Source organism: Tupaia chinensis, unplaced genomic scaffold, assembly GCF_000334495.1.
Source record: "Tupaia chinensis unplaced genomic scaffold, TupChi_1.0 Scaffold144982_1, whole genome shotgun sequence".
Lineage (NCBI taxonomy): Eukaryota > Metazoa > Chordata > Mammalia > Scandentia > Tupaiidae > Tupaia > Tupaia belangeri.
The window spans coordinates 18,341-40,003 of record NW_006204841.1 but is presented as its reverse complement, the minus strand read 5'-3'; the positions used below and the strand labels follow the sequence as shown (position 1 = coordinate 40,003).

The window sequence follows — 21,663 nt, the reverse complement described above, 5'->3', positions numbered from 1 at the left end:
GTGGCGTGCTTTCTCCTTTCTCTGTCTCTCTCTGGTCAAACTTAAATGATAATAATTCTTTTTTTTTTTTTTTAAAGGAATGACAGACCAGATTTTGCTTTAAAGGAGTAAAGAGAACTGGGGTCAGATGGTGCGACAGTGGTGAAAAAGGGCTCTGCAAGGTAGACACATGGGAAGGATCCTCGCTTGAGCCCGGAGACCTCCCTGAGCACAACACAGCACACACGTTTGCACAGGTCTGCCTGCAATCTGAAACCAGCTGAAGGCTGGGGCAGTCATAGGGTTGAAACCCTGCTGGTGGTGCGCTCTCGTAAGAAATAAATGTGTTGGGCCAGAGGTGGTATAGTGGTTAAGGCGGCTGGATCCCATATGGCCAATTATGTAGTTCAGGTCCCAGATCTAGCAGTTTGAAGAACACCCCAGAGGGTGTAATGGTTACATAGTCAACAGCAGTTTGAGCCCCAGACCCAGTGACTTAACACTCACGCCAGGTGCGTTTGTGTGTGTGACCAAAATCCAGAGAGGAGAATGGAGGAGAAGGGATTGTAGTGTGGCCATCTCCCCTGCGGGGTGATTTCTTGCTTGCTTTCTGTATCTGTCTGGTGAGCACATACACCCTGTGGCAAAAATCTGTTTAAAAACAAAAAAACACGCCAGGCATTAGGTGCATGAGTCCCTAAAATTCCAAGAGGAGAATGGAAGAGGGGACTGTGGTGTGGCAGTCCCCCTGAAAGGATGATTTCTCACCTTCTCTCAGTGGAAGCATGTGATCTATGGCAAACTCGTAAAAAAAATAAAGTTTGGGTAGAAGAGCAAAAGAAATTGGGCTCTCAATTTTGGTGGCAGGATCAGGTGTAAATCAAACAGTGCAGCACATGAAATCATCTCTGACCCGCCCTGACTGTTCAGTGTCCTCTGAACAACGTCACACCACTCACCTCTCTCGCTGCCAAGACGATCGTCGTGAGCTGAGAGCGGTCTCCCCATTCTGCTAAGAACGTTAACGTAAGAGCCTGGACGAAGATGGGTGAGATGAAATGCAGCCACTTCTTCTGCGGTATCGCTGTGCTTGTCCCCGCTTCCACATCTCCTGGGCCATTTAAGAGTTTGGTTCGCTGAAACTAAAAGAGTAACAATCCTGAGGAAACAAGTCAAAATAGCACCAAATCCACCTTTCTTTTAAAAATTCTATGGGTAAGTTCCAAAGAGACTAAATTTTGTGACCCAAAACTGCCCTTTAGATAAAGCACTAGTTTCACACAGCAACAAATGCTGTACTCTCAATTCTTCTGTCCTCCCCACTAAACACGATTTACCACGAACACTATCCACAGCGACAGAACACGCACAACCATAAACGAGAAGTTCTGCTTTCCAGCCGACAGCAGCTGGATTAAGCCCCGACTACGTGCGCAGTACTCCGCGCTCGGCTCCCTCCTCCACACCAGCCCGAGACACATCCCCCGTGGCTGGAGCAGTGGAAACGAAGCCGAAGACACGACGTTTATGTACCCGCATGGCACACAGACGCGGTCCCTCGAAGACGTCCGGATGGGCAGTTTATCCCCAGCGGAGTGCCTCGCTGGTTCAGATACGGAAGAGTGCTATGGCTCACCTCTTCATCTTTCTTCTTTAATTCTGCTTGAACTTCTTCCAGTTCCTCTTGACCTTCATCTGGGCTCATCTTTAAGCCCTCCCGGAGCATCCTAACGCCAAAAATGGCGAATAGTGCCGTTGAAACGTAGTACGTATATACCCTGGGGATGACTGTGGTGGCGTAGCCGAACAAAACTGCAAGGGAAGGCAACAGGTCGGTTAGCACGTGTCCCTGACCCAGGGAACGTGAGCTTCAGAATCCGAGTCTCCCACCACGTTCAAGGAAAAATGGCTCCCATCCAGTGCTAATATGTAATAGCCTGGAGTCATTCCACGTCCTTCCCTCGACCAGTAGTGACTCCGTAGGTCTGGCCAAGGACCTCACACAGCTTACCAAGAAATCAGTGCTCCAGCTGAAGACGGCTCGTCTTCCCAGGGCCCTTCCTAAGACACTGCACTCACCCAGGCTGTTCTGCCAGCGGCCGGCTTGCCACTTCCCGGTGCAGGGCACATACGTGAGGTAGAGCCTCTGTGACTGCGTAGGATCATGGGAGTTTATAATCTGGGAGCTAACCACACTTCATACGCCGGTGGTATTTCTTCAGCACAGATCTTTAAATCACAAACTGCGGGACCAGCAGTTGGCATAATGGCTATGTCGCTGGACTCCCACGGAGTCGACAGTGGTCTGAGTCCCAGACCCGGTGGCTTAAACTCACACTGGGTGAATGTGCATGCATGCCCAAGATCCGGAGAGGAAAATGGAGGAGAAGAGATGCGACATGGCCATCTACTGAGGGGTGAGTTCTCACTTTCTGTCTCTCTGTCTTTCTGGCAAGCGCAGGCATCCTATAGAAAAACTCGATACCCCGCCCCGCCCCCCCCCAAAAAAATCACAAACTACTATAGACAAGAACCATGACACGATTCTCATACAACATGACTCACAGTCCGCTCCTTTGTAACTCTTTGAAATAAATATCTTAAAAAAATAAATAAAAAATAAGTATCTTACAGAAAACCCAAAAAATCCCATATATATAATGTTTACGACATTCAGACTTACTCAAAATAATTCCTACTGGTAAGAAATAATCATTTTTATACAAAAACTATATCAAAAACGCACATCCTAACTGCAAAACACTGAAATCAGTACTATCAGTTCAGTAATTAAAATATAAAATTGGGACATTCAGCAGTTAGCGTAATGGCTATGTCACTGGACTCCCATGTAATTGACTACGGTTCGTGTCCCGGACCCGGTGGCTTAAAACTCACACCAGGTGCATGTGTGTGCGTGCCCCAAGATCCTGAGAGGAGAATGGAGGAGAAGGGATTGCAGCATGGCCATCCCCCCGGGGGGTGATTTCTCACTTTCTCTCTCTCTGTCTGGCGAGCACATGCGCCCTATCGCAAAATCCTCTCAAAAAAAAAAAAAAGTTTAAACATCTGGGTGCTGGGCGTGGTAAAATGGGGCCTTCTGCAAGGCTGATGCCCATGAAAGGGGGTTCCCTGTTTGTTTCTGGAGACCTTCCTGAGTGTGCTGGGCATGTACCTGCCAGTGATTGGCACTGGTTAAGCTGGGGTGGACTGTGGCATTGAGACCCTGCTTGTGCATTTCTGTATCTCGTGTCTTTCTCTCTGTCATGGAAGAAATAGATATACTTTAAAAGTTTTAAAATTAAAAAATGAAATGCAGCAAATCTTCTAGAAGCTCCTAAACGTTGTTTTCTCTTTGAGTTTTTATTAATCTACCTGCCAGTGATTGGCACTGGTTAAGCTGGGGTGGACTGTGGCATTGAGACCCTGCTTGTGCATTTCTGTATCTCGTGTCTTTCTCTCTGTCATGGAAGAAATAGATATACTTTAAAAGTTTTAAAATTAAAAAATGAAATGCAGCAAATCTTCTAGAAGCTCCTAAACGTTGTTTTCTCTTTGAGTTTTTATTAATCTAAAACAAAAGAAGCTCCTAAACGTTGTTTTCTCTTTGAGTTCTGATAATCAAAAACAAAAACAGTGCTATTTACTGACACCCGCGATCACATCTTTTCTGCCTTGACATCCCTATGGGGAGCAGAAAGTGGCCTGGCATTACGACTTGCGTTTCTTCCTCTGGTTACTCTCCCTCCACTTCCTTCTTTGGACTCCCTGCCTGACATTTGTGTGAGCACTTTATTGGCAAAGATACACGGAAATTAATCTTCTCAACCACTTCAATCTTCTCGGCCATTTCACAGTATGTCCAGTTAAACCAGGTACTTGTAATTCTAAGTAAAAGACTAACATAGGTAAGAACAGTCGCCTGGGAACCAGCAGATGGCGTAATGGTTACATCTCTGGACTCCCAGGAAGTAGACCCCGGTTGGAGTCCCAGACCTGCCGGTTTAAAACTATGTGGGGCATGTTTCCTGCGTGTCCAAAATCCAAAGAGGAGACTGGAGAAGGGACTGTGGCATGGCCACACCGCCCTGGGGGGGATTTCTCGCTTTCTGTCTCTCTAAAAAAAAAAAGTCACCTGCAGCCAGCAGGTGGCGTGGTGGTAAAGGTGCTGGACTCCCGCGTGGTCGGGCACATTTTGCATCTTGGACCTGGCAGCTGCTTCATCACTTTCCTTCCCTCCCTCCCTTTCTCTCTCTCTCTCTCTGGTGAGCACATGTGCTCTATATCAAATTTTAAAATAATAAAGAAAAAGCAGTTTTTTTAAGAAAGAATAGTCACCTGATAAATTTAAGATAAACGTTTCCAATTCTGCTGTTGGCAAAATCAACAGAACTTTTGTAGTTATCTTTAAGAATACACTTTCTTATGAGAGACCAGTATGTGTTTTTTAGCTCATAACTCAGGAATTCTGAACTGAATGACATGGCTGTAACCAAAAGTCCTTCCCATCTACTTATTTATGGGAATAAATTTTTTCATCCCTTTATCTTTTTTAAAAAAACATCAGTGTTGATGGTAAATCATTATTCCAGTAATAAGTAATATTCATTCATAAAAGAATAGCCCCATCATCTCATTAAAGAAAGCATTTTTGATTTTTAAAAAAAGTTCTTAAATTTGTGGTATGTCTTGATCGACTGTGTACTAATAACAACTATGTTCATAAAGGCAGAAACTTAAGGGGAACCCTTAAGAAACTTGAAGGGGGAACCAGCAGTTAGCGTAATGGCTATGTCGCTGGACTCCCATGTAGTCGACCGCGGTTCACATCCCAGACCCCGTGGCTTAAAACTCACGCCAGGCGCGTGTGTGTGCATGCCCAAGATCCCGAGAGGAGAATGGAGGAGAAGGGATTGCGGCGTGGTCATCCCCTCTGGGGATGATTTCTCGCTTTCTGCCTCTATGTCTCTGTCTGTCTGTCTGGCGAGCGCACGCGCCCTATAGCAGGAAAAACAAACAAACAAAAAAAAAAAAAAAAAAAAACCCTCTCCAAAAAAAGAAAAAAGAAAAAACTTGAAGGAAACCCTTTTGACATCTTTTAAAATTCAATTTTATGCCTATTTTTCTAGCAGATAAATATGATGGGGTAAGGCATGAAAGATTTTCAAGCAAAAACTTATAAACGTTAGGGTAATGTTCTGTAAGGAAAGTAAATGAAAATAAGAATGAAGGGAGGGGCTGGCAGGGGGCAGAGTTAAGACGCTGGATTCCCACATGTGGAACCAGAGCTTTGAGTCCTGAACCTGGTAGCCTGCTTTCTCACCTTCCCTCTCTCTGAGCAAATTAAAAAATAATAATCATGAATAAAATAATTCTGTTAAGAAAAACAAACAATTATGAGGAAAAATGTAAATTTCCAACTGTTAAAAAAAAAATGTGTGTGCAAGGCCAGCAGGTGGCATAATGGTTAGGGCGCTAGACTTCTACACAGCCAACCAAGGTTCAAGTCCTGGACCTGGCAGCTTGCTTTCTCATTTTCCCTTTCTCTGTATATCTCAGGTCAAATTTAAAAATGATAATAGAGACCAGCAGATGGCATAATGGTTACATTAGTGGGTTCCCACATAGTTGACTGCAGTTCAAGTCCTAGACCTGGCAGCTTAAAACTCCTATTGGGCGTGTGTGCATGCATGCCTAAAATCCTGAGAGGAGAATGGAGGAGAAGGGACTGCAGCATGGTCATCCCCTCGAGGGGGTAACTTCTTACTTTCTGTCTTTCTGTCCAGCACATGCGTCCAATAGCAAAAATATCTCTAAAAACAATAATAAGTAAAATGAAATAATATCTTTTTTAAATGTCTGTGTTTTTAAAGGAATGATGGTGGTGATGGGTATCAAATGATCAATGGTATTTAATATGCCCCGGCCCACGTATTTTAAAGCACCATTTGAGTTTTATTGTACACAATATACCAGAAATTGTTCAATAGCTCCTTGTAACTATTTCAATTTTACGTAACGTCCATGTGTGAGGGGTGCATTATTTTCCAAAATTATTTGAAAGACTACGGAAGATCCCTGAGGCCCACTGACGCAGATCAGCTCCAAGGTCCAGGTAAGAAGAGCCTGGGCACCAGCAGCTGGAGGGAGAGGGGGCCTGGCCGAGACACAGGCGATGCCAGCCACGCTACAGCTCCGGACAAGGGGCCAGATGCGCGGGTGTGTTGGACGGACAGAGCCAGGTGCCAGAGGAGGAAGCAGACACTGAGACCACAGCCTTCTGGTCCTCCTCGAAGCTGGCAGCTTTGGTAATAGAACTGATGAGTTCAGACTCATTCCAAATAAGTGACCTCACCCTGGGTCACGCGCCCTACTTTCCAGTTTCCCGTATGCAACATTTCCTCCTGAAAAGCATCTCTCTATTGTGACCTCTGAATGCCCATCTGAGTTTCCAAAATGTGAAAAGTCACTTATAGGTTTAAAAAGACCAACATTAACGCACACCCGAGCAGCCGGAAGCTCGTGCTCTAACCCAGGAGTTTCAGGTGCCACTCTACTACGGGCCATTGGAGGCGCACACCTGCACACCCAGAGAACTCTCACTCACATGGACCACAACCCTACGCAGCAGACAACCTCCGTTTACAGGGGTTGTAAATCAGAAGCTCGAGCAGGCAGGGGTGGACTCGAACCCAAGTCTGACTAGAAAGAGAAGTTTGCGGTTTCCCACCAGGCCCTGGGGCTGGCAGTGACTTCTGCAGCAGAGACTAGACAATGTGCAATGTTAAGTTACTTTCTTATGGTGTAATTCTTTGAAAACTGAAGTCTATAAAGCAATCAGTCACATAGTGAAATAAACGGGCACTCAGAACGTTTCATTCCTTACCATGGTGGGCAAGAACTGCTTCATAAAACACAATGTGTCAGAAGTTTGTCTCAATTACTGAATAACTCCCAAGTGTTTTTCAACAGGAAAACGTACAATTCTCTGTGATTAGGTCCTATATCTAAAATATCAAATATAAATATGGGTATCGGACAGGAAAGAAAAAGAATAACAGCGAGGCTAAAGGCCGTGACTAAATGAGGAGCCGGGAACGGGCTGTGCACGAGCGGACACTCTCATTTAAGCAGGGACATACGGCCTTAGGAATGTAGGCACTGAAATCATTTGCCGTTCAGGAAACCTGGAACAGAAACCAAATTCCACTCTAGCCGGTTAAAGGGGTCAGCGACTCGGTGTCAGACACCTTGCCTTCCCCTTAGCTCAGCCGACGCGGCGGGGAGAAGCACACCCACCTGACAAGCACGTCATCAGGGACATACGGCCTTAGGAATGTAGGCACTGAAATCATTTGCCGTTCAGGAAACCTGGAACAGAAACCAAATTCCACTCTAGCCGGTTAAAGGGGTCAGCGACTCGGTGTCAGACACCTTGCCTTCCCCCTAGCTCAGCCGACACGGTGGGGAGCACACCCACCTGACAAGCATGTCATCAGGCCCAGGGCCAGCATGGCGCCAGCCAACACCGTCAGCCGGTTGTAGCGCATGGCCATGATGGCTGCTATGAAGAAGGTCTTGTCGCCCAGCTCAGAGACGATGATGACCGATATGGCGGCGATGAACGCGTGGACAAACCCCAAGTTTGTCTGTGTAGCCGCATCCTCCTTATCGGCAACAGCCGGGGCTGCTGGTGTAAATCCTTTCTGAAATTAAAAAATAAAAAACTAGAGGTTATCTTTTGACAAAAATCGTGATTTCCAATTTCCAATTTTTGCATGTGAATAGGAGTCAGGTATTTTCCTGGCACGGTCATTAGACGTATTTACTGTCCAATCATTTTGAAAACCAACAATAGTGACAGGAAGTTCTGCCGATGGTCGCTAAGACATGGACCATCTCCAGAACAATTTTAGGAAGAGAGTACAGATCAGCTATATCCACACGTTAAAATTACCTTTATTTTCTAAATATTTGAGATTTAGTTTTGATCTATGTCTTAAATTTTTATTAGTCACTTGAATATAAGACCTAGGTATGTTTTTCAATCATTCAAATGACATGAAGCTGACAAACTGCATTAATCCTTTAAAGGACAAAGTAGAATCCAGAAAGCTCTCAAGCGGCCACAGCGAGAGTTGGCGCCAGCTAAGAGGAGTAACAGGCCGCACTCAGGGACGGGCCTACGCCGTCTACACACTTCCTACAAGATAACGTGGCCTAATAAAAAAGGCAAGCCAGAGTCCCAGTCAGCCTAAACTGAAAATGTGACAGAGCTCCACGAAAGCAAGCAGCAACGAGAACTTCCACACTGTTTCATGCTGCTCGGTCCTTCCCACGCCCCGGGGGCAGTTCTGAATCAGCGCTGCCTCTGAAGGTCACCCACATGGAAGGGACGCTAAGACCAGAGATTGGCAAGCTACTGCTCAGGCCAAACCCAGCCTGCACAGGCAAGAATGGTCTTCCTTCCTTCCTTCCTTCTTTCCTTCCTTCCTTCCTTCCTTCTTTCTTTCTTAGTTTTTCAACTACAGGATGTGGGCACTTGCCTGGGAGAGGGAAGGTGAGAGAGTGAGAAATAATCACCCCTCAAGGGGATGGCCATGCTGCAATCCCTCCTCCTCCCTGTCCACTCTCCTCTCAGATCTTGGGCGCACACGCACATGCACCTGTCGTGATTTTCGAGCTACTGGGTCGGGACTCATACTGCACTGTCAGCCACGTGGGATCCAGCCACCTTAACCTCCACACCACCTGCTGGCCCTGGTTTTTTACATTTTTTAAAGTTTGTAAAAAATAAAGTGAAAGAAGGGTTTAGGGACAGAGATGGAAGAAAGGAAAGGAAGGAGGGAAGAAGGAAAGAAAGGAGGAAAGAGGTTAATACAATGGAGACCTCATGCAGTCTGTAAATATGTAACCTGCAAGATCCTAAAGTGTTTGTTATCTGGCCCATTACCAAAGAAGTCTGCCACCCTAAACAACACACAAGGGACCAGGAAGAGCCGGAAATCTGTTCCCAAACCTGGGGAAATCTGCACCTGGGTCTGTCACATGGACTGTAGCTGGTCCCATGAGGCACAACTCAAAAGGTACAGGTACAAATTTGGGCTCAATTCAGAGACAGATCTCCAGGGCCACCTGCAGCTGGAATGGGCTGGGCTGCGAGAGAAGGTGGTAAACTCTCTCCCAAGGCCGACTTCCAAGACGGGAACCAGCACTCACAGGAAGTGGTGACACACGTGTTCTCCGTCAGGGCAGTCTTGTCTCCTAGGATACCTAGCAATGCTAAGAGACATTTCTGGTTGTCACAACTGAAGGGGAACCACTGCCCTCTACTGGGTGGAGGCCAGAGGGGCTGCTAAACATCCCACAAAGCACAGGAAACCCCGCACCCCGGAAGGGCAACAGTTCCCAGGCTGAGAAACCTGGGCTAGATAAGTCACTCCTAAAGCCTCTTCCCGTGCCAATACCCTCACTTTAATTAACTTGCAAAACCTATGTCGTTTTTGGACAGGATAAAAATAGGAGTACATTTCTTACAACGGCCCTACCTAGTCGGAGAGAAGAATGTCACTAGCCTCTACGAGCAAATTCCTGAACACGTGACACAGATTTGGCTCCAAAATGCCACAGTGGAGACCGGGAAAATGCAAGCACCACTCGGAGCCCCGAGGGGATTTTGTGAGACAGACCCTCCCCGTGCCCCAGCCCCGATCTGTGGGATTACAGGCATGTGCCACCATGCCCCTCCCGTAGGCTGGGCTGGGAGTCTCACCCGGGCCTCCGACATGGTCCCAGAGCGTGTCTCAGCAACAGCATGGCGGGGCCCAAACTGGAGGAATCGAACGACTTAGGTATTTAGGTTGAGCCGTCTCAGTCTGCTCTTGACAGAGCACGCTACTGTTTTGAGAGCTTCCAGTTTCCTCTCCGTGACAATTTCAGTTCCATCTAGGCTGAGGCTCACCTGAAAATGACGCTTCTGGGCCAGCTCCATAGCCTAATGGCTAAGGAAGCCAGATCCCACATGACCACCTTTGTGGTTCGAATCCCAGCCCCAGAAGCGTGAAAAACACACTGGCCACATGTGCATTTGTGCCCCAAATCCCAACAGGATAAAGAAATGAAGGGGAAGGGAGAGCCATGTGGTCACGCTGCGCCCTCACTGGGGCTGCTTCTCCCTCTATCGGCCTCTGGTTAGCTGCACAGGCCCACTGGTAAAATTAAAAATACAGACAGACAGACGTGTTCCTTCTTTCCATATAAGAACACTAAGCACCTTGAACAATAAAGGCATTTCAATTCAGCTCGCACTAACACGACATCTCCCCTCTGGTGACACGTATACCTAGTGTATGCCAGACAGTGCGTACACTCACCAGAGACACCAAGGGAGTGGCAAAGCACGCCCCAGCGGGCATGGTCACACTGCAGCCCTTTCTCCGTCCCTCCCTCCTTATGGGACTCTGGGCAAACCACAGCCACCTTCCTCCTCAAGGTCCCCCAATCTACCCAAGTTAGTCAAGATCCACCTCCAATAGAACCTCCTGAGCAGGGCCAGGCCCGGGAACCCTGGCCCTTCATCGTTCTGTCCCCAAATAGAACTGAAAGCAGGCCATGGACAGTACGGCCCAGCAGGTTCAGGGGCGGACACAGCTCAGTCAGGGACGGCCCAGGGGCTTATCGTTCTGTATCAGAAACACGTGAAGATGTGATGCTGTCGTGTCTCAACGGCAAGGCCAGCCGCGGAGGCACGGCAGTGACTACACTCCTGGTGCTGAGCCACAGGAAGGCCGTGTGCATATGCCTGTGGTCCTGGCTGAGGCCAGGGCACACTGCGGTCGGGGTGAAGACCTTTTAGAGGGTGCCTGTCTTTCTGTTTCTCTAGGAAAAAATAAACTTAGAAAGTAAGAAGAGACAAAATAACTAAATGTCCAATGATAGGAAATCAGTTAAATGATAGATCCATATAATGGAGTGTTATGGAACTAAAGGAGGAAGAACGTCCTATATATAGGAGGGGTCTTCAGAAAAGTTTGTGTAGGACCAGCAGATGCATAATGGTTACGCCCCTGGACTCCCACATAGTCGACCATGGTTGGGGTCCCAGACACAGTGGCTTAAAACTCATGCCAAGCACATGTGCATGTGTGCCCAAGATATGAGGAGAATGAAGAAGGGATTACAACATGGCCATCCCCCCGGGTGGGTGATTTCTTGCTTTTGTCTCTGTCTCTGGCAAGCCCAAGTACTCTATAGCAAAAATCTCTCAAAAAAATGTAATTAAATTTTTATTTTTTTAAAAAAAAGAGGAGTCTCTTTGCTGAGATTTTATTTTTCCATTTTTTAGGAGTGCTCACAATTAATATTTTTTTTAATTTAATTTTATTCATTTATTTTAATTTGACCAGAAAGAGACACAGAGAGAAAGAGAGGAAAGTGAGGAAGCAAGGTTCCTGGTCCGGGACTCGAACCGTGGTCACCCATGTGGGAGTGTCCAGCGCCTTAACCACCACACCACCTGCTGGTCCCAAAAATAAAAATTTTTTAAGTGTGTGAAAAATGTATGGTATTCAATATAACAAAATCATCCATGGATTTCAAGTGTTTTGCATCAAAATAAACTGGTACTTTAATTCCATGTTCCCATAAACTTTCTGAATATAAAGAAATCATTAAGATATTTCTTGTGCGTGCATGTCCAAGATCCCAAGAGGGGAATGGAGAAGGGACTGTGCCGTGGCCATCCCCCCAGGGGGTGATTTCTTACTTTCTTTCTCTGTCTTTCTGGCAAGCACATGTGCCCTATAGCACAAACCCCTCCAAAAAAAAAAAAAATTTTTTAAAAAAAGAAAGAAAAGAAAAGAAAGAAGGCAGTCTGTGGAAAACTATAGTCTGCTGACCTCTGGACTGGAAAACCGCTGAATGAAAAGGAAAAGTGATTTTTCGCTCCGTGCTCTTCTGGACTGTCTGGATTTTTTCCACGTTCACAACTATAGACACCTGCTGTGTCGCACTTCATAACCCTCTTGCCCTAGTGGCTTGCTCCAACTATGGGGACCCTTTTCTTACAGCAGTGACTGGCTTCAGGGAGTCCGACCAGCAAGCCTGGCTCTGCACTGACCCACTCCACTGCGGGAGTCTGGGGCAGTTGACGTGTATAGGGCAGCCATTCGCCAAGGAGCAAGGGCAGTGCTGAGACCCATCTCCCAAGACTCCCGGAACGTCTCAGTGGGATGCAGTACTGGTCGCTCACAGGGCGGCCACCTCGTGGAGTGGATGTTAAGGCTGAACCCCACATGGCCGGCTGTGCAGTTCAAGTCCCAGACTGGGGGCTTGAAAAATCACGTAGCTACTCCCTAGATGCGGGTATTTCCACACCTGGTACTTCATCTGACAGTCGAAACTGTAAGAGGTGCAATCTCAACACTAGAAGAAACTGAAGCCAGATAGGCTTCAACAATTCTGCCAAGTTTATATAGCCAAGAGGGCACAGGACTCTCAGAAACCGGGACAAATGAGAACCAAAACAACCCCTGAGTGAGCGACTTGCTAGGTCACAGGTACCCTTCCAAACTGGAATCCCAGATGAAAGGCAGGGACTGAAAGCAGAAAACAAGACTACAGCAAAGTAAAGCAGCAGCTGGTCTCCAGGTAAGAAATTTCGTTTAAAAACTGAAGACTAGGGGGCCAGCAGGTGATGTGGTGATTAACTGCTGGATTGCCACATGGCTGACTGTGGTTCAAGTCCTGGACCTGGCGGCTCACTTTCTCTTTCTCTGCGGCTCACTTTCTCTCTCTCTCTCTCTCTCTCTCCTCTCTCTCATGAGCAAACATACCCTATAGCAAAATTTTAAAAACAATAATAGTTAAATATATATTTATAAAAAAAAAAACAAAACTGAAGACTAGAAACTAATAGAGTCAACTAAGGTTAAGTAAGTGACTGTTTTTTCCTTTCCCAAATGGGAGAAACCCGGGAGCCCGTGTGGAAAGGAGAGAAAGCAGTCCTAAAGAGGAACATCCTGGAGGTAGAGGGCAGGGACAGTGACACGGAGAGCAGGCGTGGGAAGGATGGCAGCTTTGTTAAAAACAGACCAGGCACACAGTCTGGGCAAGGCAGCAGATGCTGAGAGGCAGGGTCGGACAGAGAGAGAGAGAACCCCGTTCTCGTATTTCATTCTTCGGTCATGGCGTTTTGACCGCAGTCAGTGATAAAATATTAGCGTCTTTCTAGGTCCACATAGCACTACTTCGGTATTTGAATGTCTGAAACAAACCATGTACACCTTTAGAACAGCACCTACAACTTGTAATTTAAAAATAAAAGTGCTGAATCAAAGCTCTACTGAAAGTTAACATTTTAACTCCAAATTGAAAAAGTATTTTTAAAATGTACCCTCATTTGAAGGTATTCTTTTATACTTTCGTGATCCTTGAGTGCAGGAAGAAAATGACAATGGACAAAGCAAAGCAAATTCCTGTTCTAGTTCTAGAGCTCAAATGAACACAAATATAACTCTACTGAAAATTGATACAGATACCTGCATCGGAATCTCCATCAATACATGAAGCTAAAGATGAAAACGCTGTCTTTGAAACAAAAGCTACAGCTTGCTACCAAGAAAAAGACTGATGTCCCTGCAAAAAAGAAAAAAGTTGTTTAACGAATGTTACCAAACAAGAGGTGAGATCATTTGAAGGTAAAGGAGTCAGGGGAAAATGCTTAGCATCAGTGTAGAACTATTTCCTCAACATTACTGATAAACACACAGAAAAGGAGGACCAGCAGATGGCATAATGACTATGTCACTGGACTCCCACGTGGTCGACCACAGTTCAAGTCCCAGGTCCAGCGGCTTAAAACACACTAGGCACATGTGCGTGTCACATGCATAGCCAAAATCCCGAGAAGGGAATAGACAAGAAGGGATTGTGGCATGGCCATTCCTCCTGGGGGGTGATTTCTCACTTTCTGTCTCTCTGGTAAAGGCACATGTCCTACAGTAATTTCTGAGGAAAAAAAAGTCAGATAAGGCTTTTACAGAAAACTGTAAAAATTTACATAAAAACAAAAAATGTACATCCACCTTAATGATGCTGTGGATCAACTTGGTTCAAAAGACTGTGTGAAAGTAAAGGTGTGAAATGCACCGTGTAACTTCACTGTTAAATCTATTTGTAGATGGGTTAGTTTGTCTTTAAAATATCTCTTACTGGGGCCAACAGGTGGCATAGCAGTTGTGGTGCAAGACTCCCACATGGCCAACCACGGTTCAAGTCACAGATCTGGTGGCTTGCTTTCTCACTTTCCCCCTCTCTCTCTCTCTTCATGGTGAATTAAAAACAGTAACAATAATGATAAATCAAATTAAAGAAATCTTTTTTAAAATATCTTTTTGGATCTATTAAACTGACAAATAATATCTATACATGTTTATAGGGTAAATGTGCTATTCTGATACATGTACACAGTGTGTAATGATCAAATCAGGTAATCTGTCATTTCTATCACCGCCAACATCTGTCATCTTTTTGTGCTGCAACACTCAAAATCCTCTCTCCTAGCTATTTTGAAACATACAATAAATCTTTGTTACATCAGTCTTCCCCTTTTGTTGCAGGCCCCTCCTAGCTGTGATTTTGTAACCATCAACCAAACTCCCATTTCCCTCGTGTCTGTACCTTCCCAGCTTCTGATAGTAAGTAACCACTGCTCTGCTCTGGAGGTCTCTAAGACGGTCTGGTTGAGATTCCACACCCCAGAGAACAGGCAGTTTTCCCCTCTATGCACACCTTACAGAGCCAGAGAAAACCCTCTCAAGGCCTGGTCACACCACAGTCCTTCCCCACTGCTCCTTCCTGTCCCTGTCAGGATTCTGGGCAGACAGGCCCATGTGCTTGGTGTGGTTGTCAAGTCTCTGGGCGGGGACTCAAACTAGTCAGTTATAAGACACACTGGCAGCCAAGGCACAGCACTTAACCCACTGCATTGGCCCTCACTGTGTTTTATGTTTTTTTTTTTTCTTTTTTTGCCAAAAGGTACATGTGTTCACTGGAGAGAGAGAAAGCAACTCCCATGGGCCATGGTCATGACCTAATCCCTTCTCCATTTCCATGCACACACACATGCCTGGTACGTTTCTCAAGCTGCTGTGTTCAGGACTCAAACTCCACAGCCAGTCACGTGGGATCCAGCTGCCTTAACCACAATGCTGTGGGCTGCCCCACGGCTGATTTTCTATTAATGACTTGTTCTGATGATAGATCACCACCGATACTTTCCATAACATAACAATGATTTCATTCTGTAAAGTAATTATGACTAAGAGTCCTCATACCTAAGGCCTAAATCTGGGCAGGAAAGAGGCTACAATTAGGGGGTTGAGGGGCCAGCAGATGGTGTGGTGGCTGAGGGTGCTGGACTCCCACATGGCCAGCCAGTTTGAGTCCTGGACCTAGCAGCTTGCTTTCTCACTTTCCCTTTCTTGCTCGCTCACTCGCTCGCTCTCTTTCTCTCTCTCTCTCACTCTCGCTCTGTCCTTCTCTGGTCAAATTAAAAATAATTAAGTAAATAAATAAATGAATATTAAGTAAGATAATTCTTTAAAAAAAAAAAGACTTAGGAGGCTGGACAGGATGTAATAAGACTACAACTTAATGGAAAATATTTAAAATTTTCTGTGGAAGGTGTTCTCATAGTTAAAAAGTTATAAAAAATGCAACAAACACGGACTAGCTGGTGGCAAGGTAGTTACGGCAGCTGTATCCCACATGACCAACTGTGCGGTTCAGGTCCTGGACCGAGCAGTCTGAAAAACATTCCATTTATCGTGTGCATCTCCAAAATCGCAAAAGAAATGAAGGGATCATCCTGTGACTATCCTCCAGTGAAGGCGCTTCCTCTCTGCCTCCAGCGAGAGCACACACCCTCTAGCAAATTCATAAAGGACACCTACAAGACACCTATCGAATGCAGTACGTGGGTTGAAATCCCGACTCAAACAAAACAACTATTTTTTTAAAGTGCAAAAGGCAGAAAAACGATGTAAGAACATGTACTGGGTCTGGCTATAGGATCTGTGGCTTTATCAACAGTACTATGCTGCCAGATGTTCTTCGGCCTTTTCTAGAACATGCAGTAGATTATAAACTACCTTTATGCAGGACCAGCAGTTAGCGCAAGGGCTATGTCACTGGACTCTCATGTAGTCGACCGCGGTTCGCGTCCTGGACCCAGTGGCTTAAACTCACGCCGGGCACGTGTGCGTGCGTGCCTAAGATCACAAGAGGAGAATGGAGGAGAAGGGATTGCGGCGTGGCCATCTCCCCTGGGGGGTAATTTCTCCCTTTCTGTCTGTCTCTGTTTTTCTGTGAGTGTACGCACCCTATAGCAAAAACATCTCAAAAACAAAACAAACAAACTACCTTTATGAAATGTGAACTCCCCAACTAAAAGAATTTACGCTTCTTGTATACACACCCTGCCCAGGAAAATGAGAAGTTAGAAATTGAGCAAGTCACAGGAACACAAGCTTCCTAAAAGATGCCTGCCAGTGATCAGAAGCACATTTTTTCCTGAATTATACTGTGGGGAAATTTTTTCATAGTGAACTTCCTCAACATCTTTTTTATTTTTGTTTTTGCTATAAGACCTGTGTGCTCATCAAAAAGACAGAGAGACAGAAAGCAAGAAACCACCCCCTGGGGGAGGGCCACACTGCAATCCCTTCTCCATTCTCCTCTTGGGCATACATGCACACGCACCCGGTATGATTTTAAGCCACCGGGTCCGGGACTCGAACTGTGGTTGGCTACATGGGAGTTCAGCAACATAGCCATTATGCTAACTGCTGGTCTCGAACATCTTTTTATCCTGATTATAGAAAAAAGTGGAGCACACTCACTATAGAAAGCCCTTAGAAGGGTTAGAAGTTCAGTTGTATCATTTTAAAGCACGCGTCAGACACTACACTTTTTAAAACATATTTATTTATCTATTATTATTATTATTTAATTTGCTATGGGACACATAAGCTCACCAAAGTGAGAAACAAAGCCGTCAGGTATGGGACTCGAACTGTAGTCAGCCACGTGGAAATCCAGCGTCTCAACCACCACGCCACCTGCTGACCCACAATTACACTTTTATAATGTATCTTCCCTTAAATGCCAACCAAGGAAGGGAAGAAGGGACTGTCCCCCTCCTGTTTCCCGAAGTCGACTCACACAGGCAGCACACACAGAAGGCTCCGTCTAGTATCCTATGCTGTCAGAGAGCCACTGTGTGCAGCTGCAGAGCGCACAGCTGACACTCGGTCTGCAACCATGCTGAGCCCTTCCCGTGCGGCCCGGACTGTCCTTGGATCGTTTCCTATCTCCGCCAAGTGAGAGAAACAGTAAAGGACACTTATATTACAAAATTTAGAAAACACGTGGGAGAAATTTCTTATACTGCAGTACTATAAATAGAGGGAAAAAATTAACTAGTCAGATCAGAAAGTTACTTGAAAATACAATCAAAACATGATTACATTCTGCTATAATATGGAACAAACCACAGCAGGTTCCTAACTAAAGAGAACCACAAGGACTATCTGAAGATATTAAGGGAAAAATCATAGGACATTATGCTGTTCCTTCCCTCCACACTCCCGAGCTTTTTCTTTTTCTTTTTTTTTTTTTTGGTGAGGGTTTTGTTATAGGGCGTGTGTGCTCACCAGAACGAGACAGAAAGTGAGAAATCACTCGCCAGAGGGAATGGCCATGCTGTAATCCCTTCCGGGATCTTGGGCACGCACACACATGTGCCCAAGGTGAGTTTAAGCCACCAGGTCTGGGACTCGAACTGTGGTGGACTACATGGAGTCCAGTGACATAGCCATTACACTAACTGCTGGTCCCCACACCCCAAGCTTTTAAGAGAAGGATCTGGAGACCAGTGGGTGGCGTGGTGGTTAAGGCGCTCTATACTTACACGGCCGACCACAGTTTGAGTCCCAGACCTAGAGGCTTGCTTTCTCACTTTCTGTCTTTCTGTGTTTCTCCCTTGGTCAGATCAAAAGGAATGAATGAATAAATAAAATTAAATAAATAATTCCTTAAAAAAAAGGAAAAAGACCGTATTCTTGAGCCCACTTCAGTTATGTCCAGTCCCAGACGTGACTTTCTTCACCACTGTGGCCCTCTGTTTTGCATGGCTAGATTTTCCTTAACTTCCAAAAAAGGGTATTCATAGCTATAACTATCTCTATTCTTATCTTAAAAATCATGAAATTAAAACAGATGAAATGTCTAGAAAGGTAGATATTTACAATCTCTCTCCACCCAGTCATGTAACTGAAAACAGGCGTTGTTGAAGATCACCTTGATCTGAAGTTACATGACACAGGCTACATGATGAGCACCGGGAGTCAGCATCTCAGTTCCGTTTCAGGAAGGGACATGCGAGAGGGGCTGGTGGGGCCGGGGAGAGGGGAGAGACTAGCAGCCGTGTGTGCCCATGACCTGGGGCTGTCTGCCCCTCCTTCCCTCTCTCTCACCGAACAAATACATTTCAAAACAAAGATCATTTTTTTCTGGTTGAGTTTACTTTACAGTCAGTTTTTCCACGAGGGCATTGAATAACTGATACACTTGGATGCAAACACTTCAGCTCACTGATAGGAAATCGTTTAATAGGGCCCGTGGAGGCGGTGGGGAGGTTATGGGGCTGGACCCCACATGGCCAGGGAAGGCAGGGTGGGGAGAGGGAAGACAGGGACCCCGCTGGTCACCCCCACCGCCAAGCTGACTGAAGACTGGCCATTCCTCACGCTGAGAGCCGCACTTCGGTGTAGCACACCTGTGCGCTGATCTGCTCGCCAGCTCTACATCACTGCGGCCATTTATTACTCGTGAAGGCCAACACTCTGCATCTTTCTCTGTTCTTAAAACTTTACGAAGAGTCCTAGAATTAACAACTATATAATCACTTGAAACTAAATTTTCTAAACACCAACCCATTAATGGGTGTGCAATCACATTTCCGGCAGCAAATGACAAAAGTCTGTTTTTTCTGAATTTCAACTAGTGGATTCTTTAGCGATGATAAAAGGTTGAATGGACATGATTAAAAATCATTTTCTGGAGGCTGGCCTTGAAGCACAACAGTTAAGTGCTACGCACGGAAAGTAAGATCCCACAGGGCCCACCCCGGTTTGAACCCTGGCCCCGGCGGCTTGGAGAAAAATGCTGAGCTCCTGTGTGTGCATGCCTCAAATCCTGACAGGATGGAGGGATGAAAAAGGACTGCAGCTTCCCATGCCCTAGTGAACGGGCTCTTCTCTCTTGCTCTCGCACGGATGCACCCATTACCATTTAAAAATGTTGTTTGGGGGGAGTCAGATAGTAGCACAGTGGTAATGCAACTGGACCCACATGGGAAGGTCCTGTGTTCAAGTACCAGGGCCTCACAGCACATACTAGGTGCATGTGTGTGCCTATGATCCAAGGGTGCCTGCCCTTCTGTTGTTCTCCATCTACTGGAAGAAATAAACTTTAAAAAAATTTCTTGGGACTAGCAGATGGTATAATACTTACATCACTGGACTCCCATATAGTCAACCACAGTGAGTCCAGACCTGGCAGCTTCAAACACCAGGGATGTGTGCATGCGGGATTGCAGTGTGGCCATTCCCCCAGGGGGTGATTTCTCGCTTTCTGTCTCTCCAGTGAGCACATGCATGCGCCCTATAGCAAAAATCTCTTAAAAAACAAATTTTCTTTCCAGTTGAGCTTACTTTACAGCCAATTTTTCCATAGTGACATTTAATAACGGATACACACTTGGATGCACATTCTTCAGTTCATTTATAGAAAGACATGGTCGGATGAAATGGAGATGAGACCTTGAACATCTATCCTCCTAAGGAGGCAGGACTGTAATCACCACAGTCATGTTCCAAGACCCTCGGAAGTCGGTGGGCAGGTAGATCACACACACAAACTACACGGATGCAAGGCAGCAGGGTGTATACGTAAGCAGGCTAGAAAATAGAAATAAAATGTTAACCCCCCCCCATAAAGAGGAAAGGGAAGGTCAGGCATCAGATCAGGGGCCCACATCAGCACACTATTCAACAACCACAGAAATCCATTAATGAGTTGAATAGATTAAAAGAACTCTGATGTACCTGGGTAAGACAGAGATTCGGATTCTAATTCCGGTTCTGCTGACAACTAGCTTCTAGCTCGGTACATTAAACGATCACTCTTCTCAAACCCAGGTTTCCCCATTTATAAACCGGAAGTGGCACCTGCTCTACTCGCTGGACAGGATGTAATCAGCTCACAGAATCTTAACTTCACGGTAACTTTAAATTCCAGCTCCTTTCCCATACAGGGAGCTCCTCATAAGTAGTCAGTTGTTCAACTTCTTCCTGAAGACTTCCAGTAAGAAGGATGTCACTATTTCTCAAGACGGATTACCGCCTCTGGAACAGCTAATTCTTAGAACGTTCTTGCTTAATGAAACCACCATCAGCCTCTCAGAAATGTCCACCCTCTAGTCCCACACAGGAAAACCAACCAAAGCACTGGAAAGGCCTTACAAGGTAACTAGTACAGCCCTGCAGAAAGGAAGTCACATTATTCAGAGGAAAACCACTTTTTTCCAGGAAATTGTAGGACAGACCTCCTAAGTGTAGGTGTCTGCTGGTTCTTGAAGCTACCTTCAAGGGGAGGGTTCTGATCCCTAGAGTTTGAGCCCCAGGTCTTTTTTTGAAGAGAGGTCTTTTACTGGAGATACGTGCAAGGGGCAAGAGCCCTGTCCCAGAGTTTCTGAAGCACATTCTTTTTAGAGTTCGGCCTATGGGCAAGGGAGTGGCGGCGGAGCAGCCTGGCTGGAGCCACATAATGAAGAACCTTGAACATCCATCCTACTAAAGAGGCTGGGCTGCAATCCCTAGGCAGGGCCGACCCACTGAGAAAGACGGAAGAACTCAGTATTTAGGGAGACAAGAAACAGGCTGGATGCGAGCAGGGACAAGAGGTCCAGAACTGGAGTGTGAACATGGAAACGGAGACACCAGCCTAGACTGGTAAGGGAAGGCACTTTAAGACGCTGCGGGCGACTAAGAAATGGATGATTCTAGTAACGTACGCAGATGGACTTTACAGCGACCCGGCGAAGGGCAAACACCATACAGGGGGTCTGTCTACTTATCAACCCCGTCTCGCATCCCGCTCTGCCGCCGCGCTCAGGGCTGTCAGAGACGTGCCTGCTCCGCGCTCCCACCAGCTGCGTCTTACAAGCCCAAGCTCGTTTAAAGCAGCGAGTCACGGTGCACAATCCGTGCGTGTTCGGCAGGAACCGCAGGCCGGGCCGGGCTGGCTGCGGGCAAGCAGTGTGGTGGGATTAGCTGTTTCGACGATGAAATGGCCGATGGGATTATCCTCGGAGCCCGGAGAGCCACCCGGCTGCCCTCTTGTTGAAAACTTTCCACTCGGCATGAGTATCTCCAGCCACTCGGACACATCTGTCCCTGGCCGGGCAGCAGCACCATCTTCCGGAACCGCAGGGCCCCCGCCGGCTCCCCGCGGGGCTCGCCCTGTCCCCTCCCCCAGGAGGAGCAAGGCAGGCCAGGCCTCCGCGGGGACGAGCGCGGCGACCGCCCTCCACCCCGGAGCCGGGCCGGGCTCCCCTCCCCC

General features: G+C 46.5%; 1 protein-coding gene across 2 annotated transcripts in view; it reads right to left on the bottom strand.

The window, feature by feature from the left end:
• Positions 1-13,622, bottom strand: part of TMEM165 (transmembrane protein 165) — an 18,590-nt gene extending 4,968 nt beyond the window's left edge. Inside the window, exons 1-4 of one of the 2 annotated variants that reach the window (XM_027767957.1) lie at positions 13,518-13,622; positions 7,460-7,685; positions 1,616-1,791; positions 939-1,121 (exon numbers count right to left, since the gene is read on the bottom strand). In XM_027767957.1, the coding sequence (XP_027623758.1) occupies positions 939-1,121; positions 1,616-1,791; positions 7,460-7,685; positions 13,518-13,535 (603 nt within the window). In that variant the 5' untranslated portion in view covers positions 13,536-13,622. The remainder of the gene's footprint in view (positions 1-938; positions 1,122-1,615; positions 1,792-7,459; positions 7,686-13,517) is intronic. The other variant, XM_006167683.3, reaches the window with a different exon arrangement.
• Between the last annotated feature and the right edge of the window lie 8,041 nt (positions 13,623-21,663).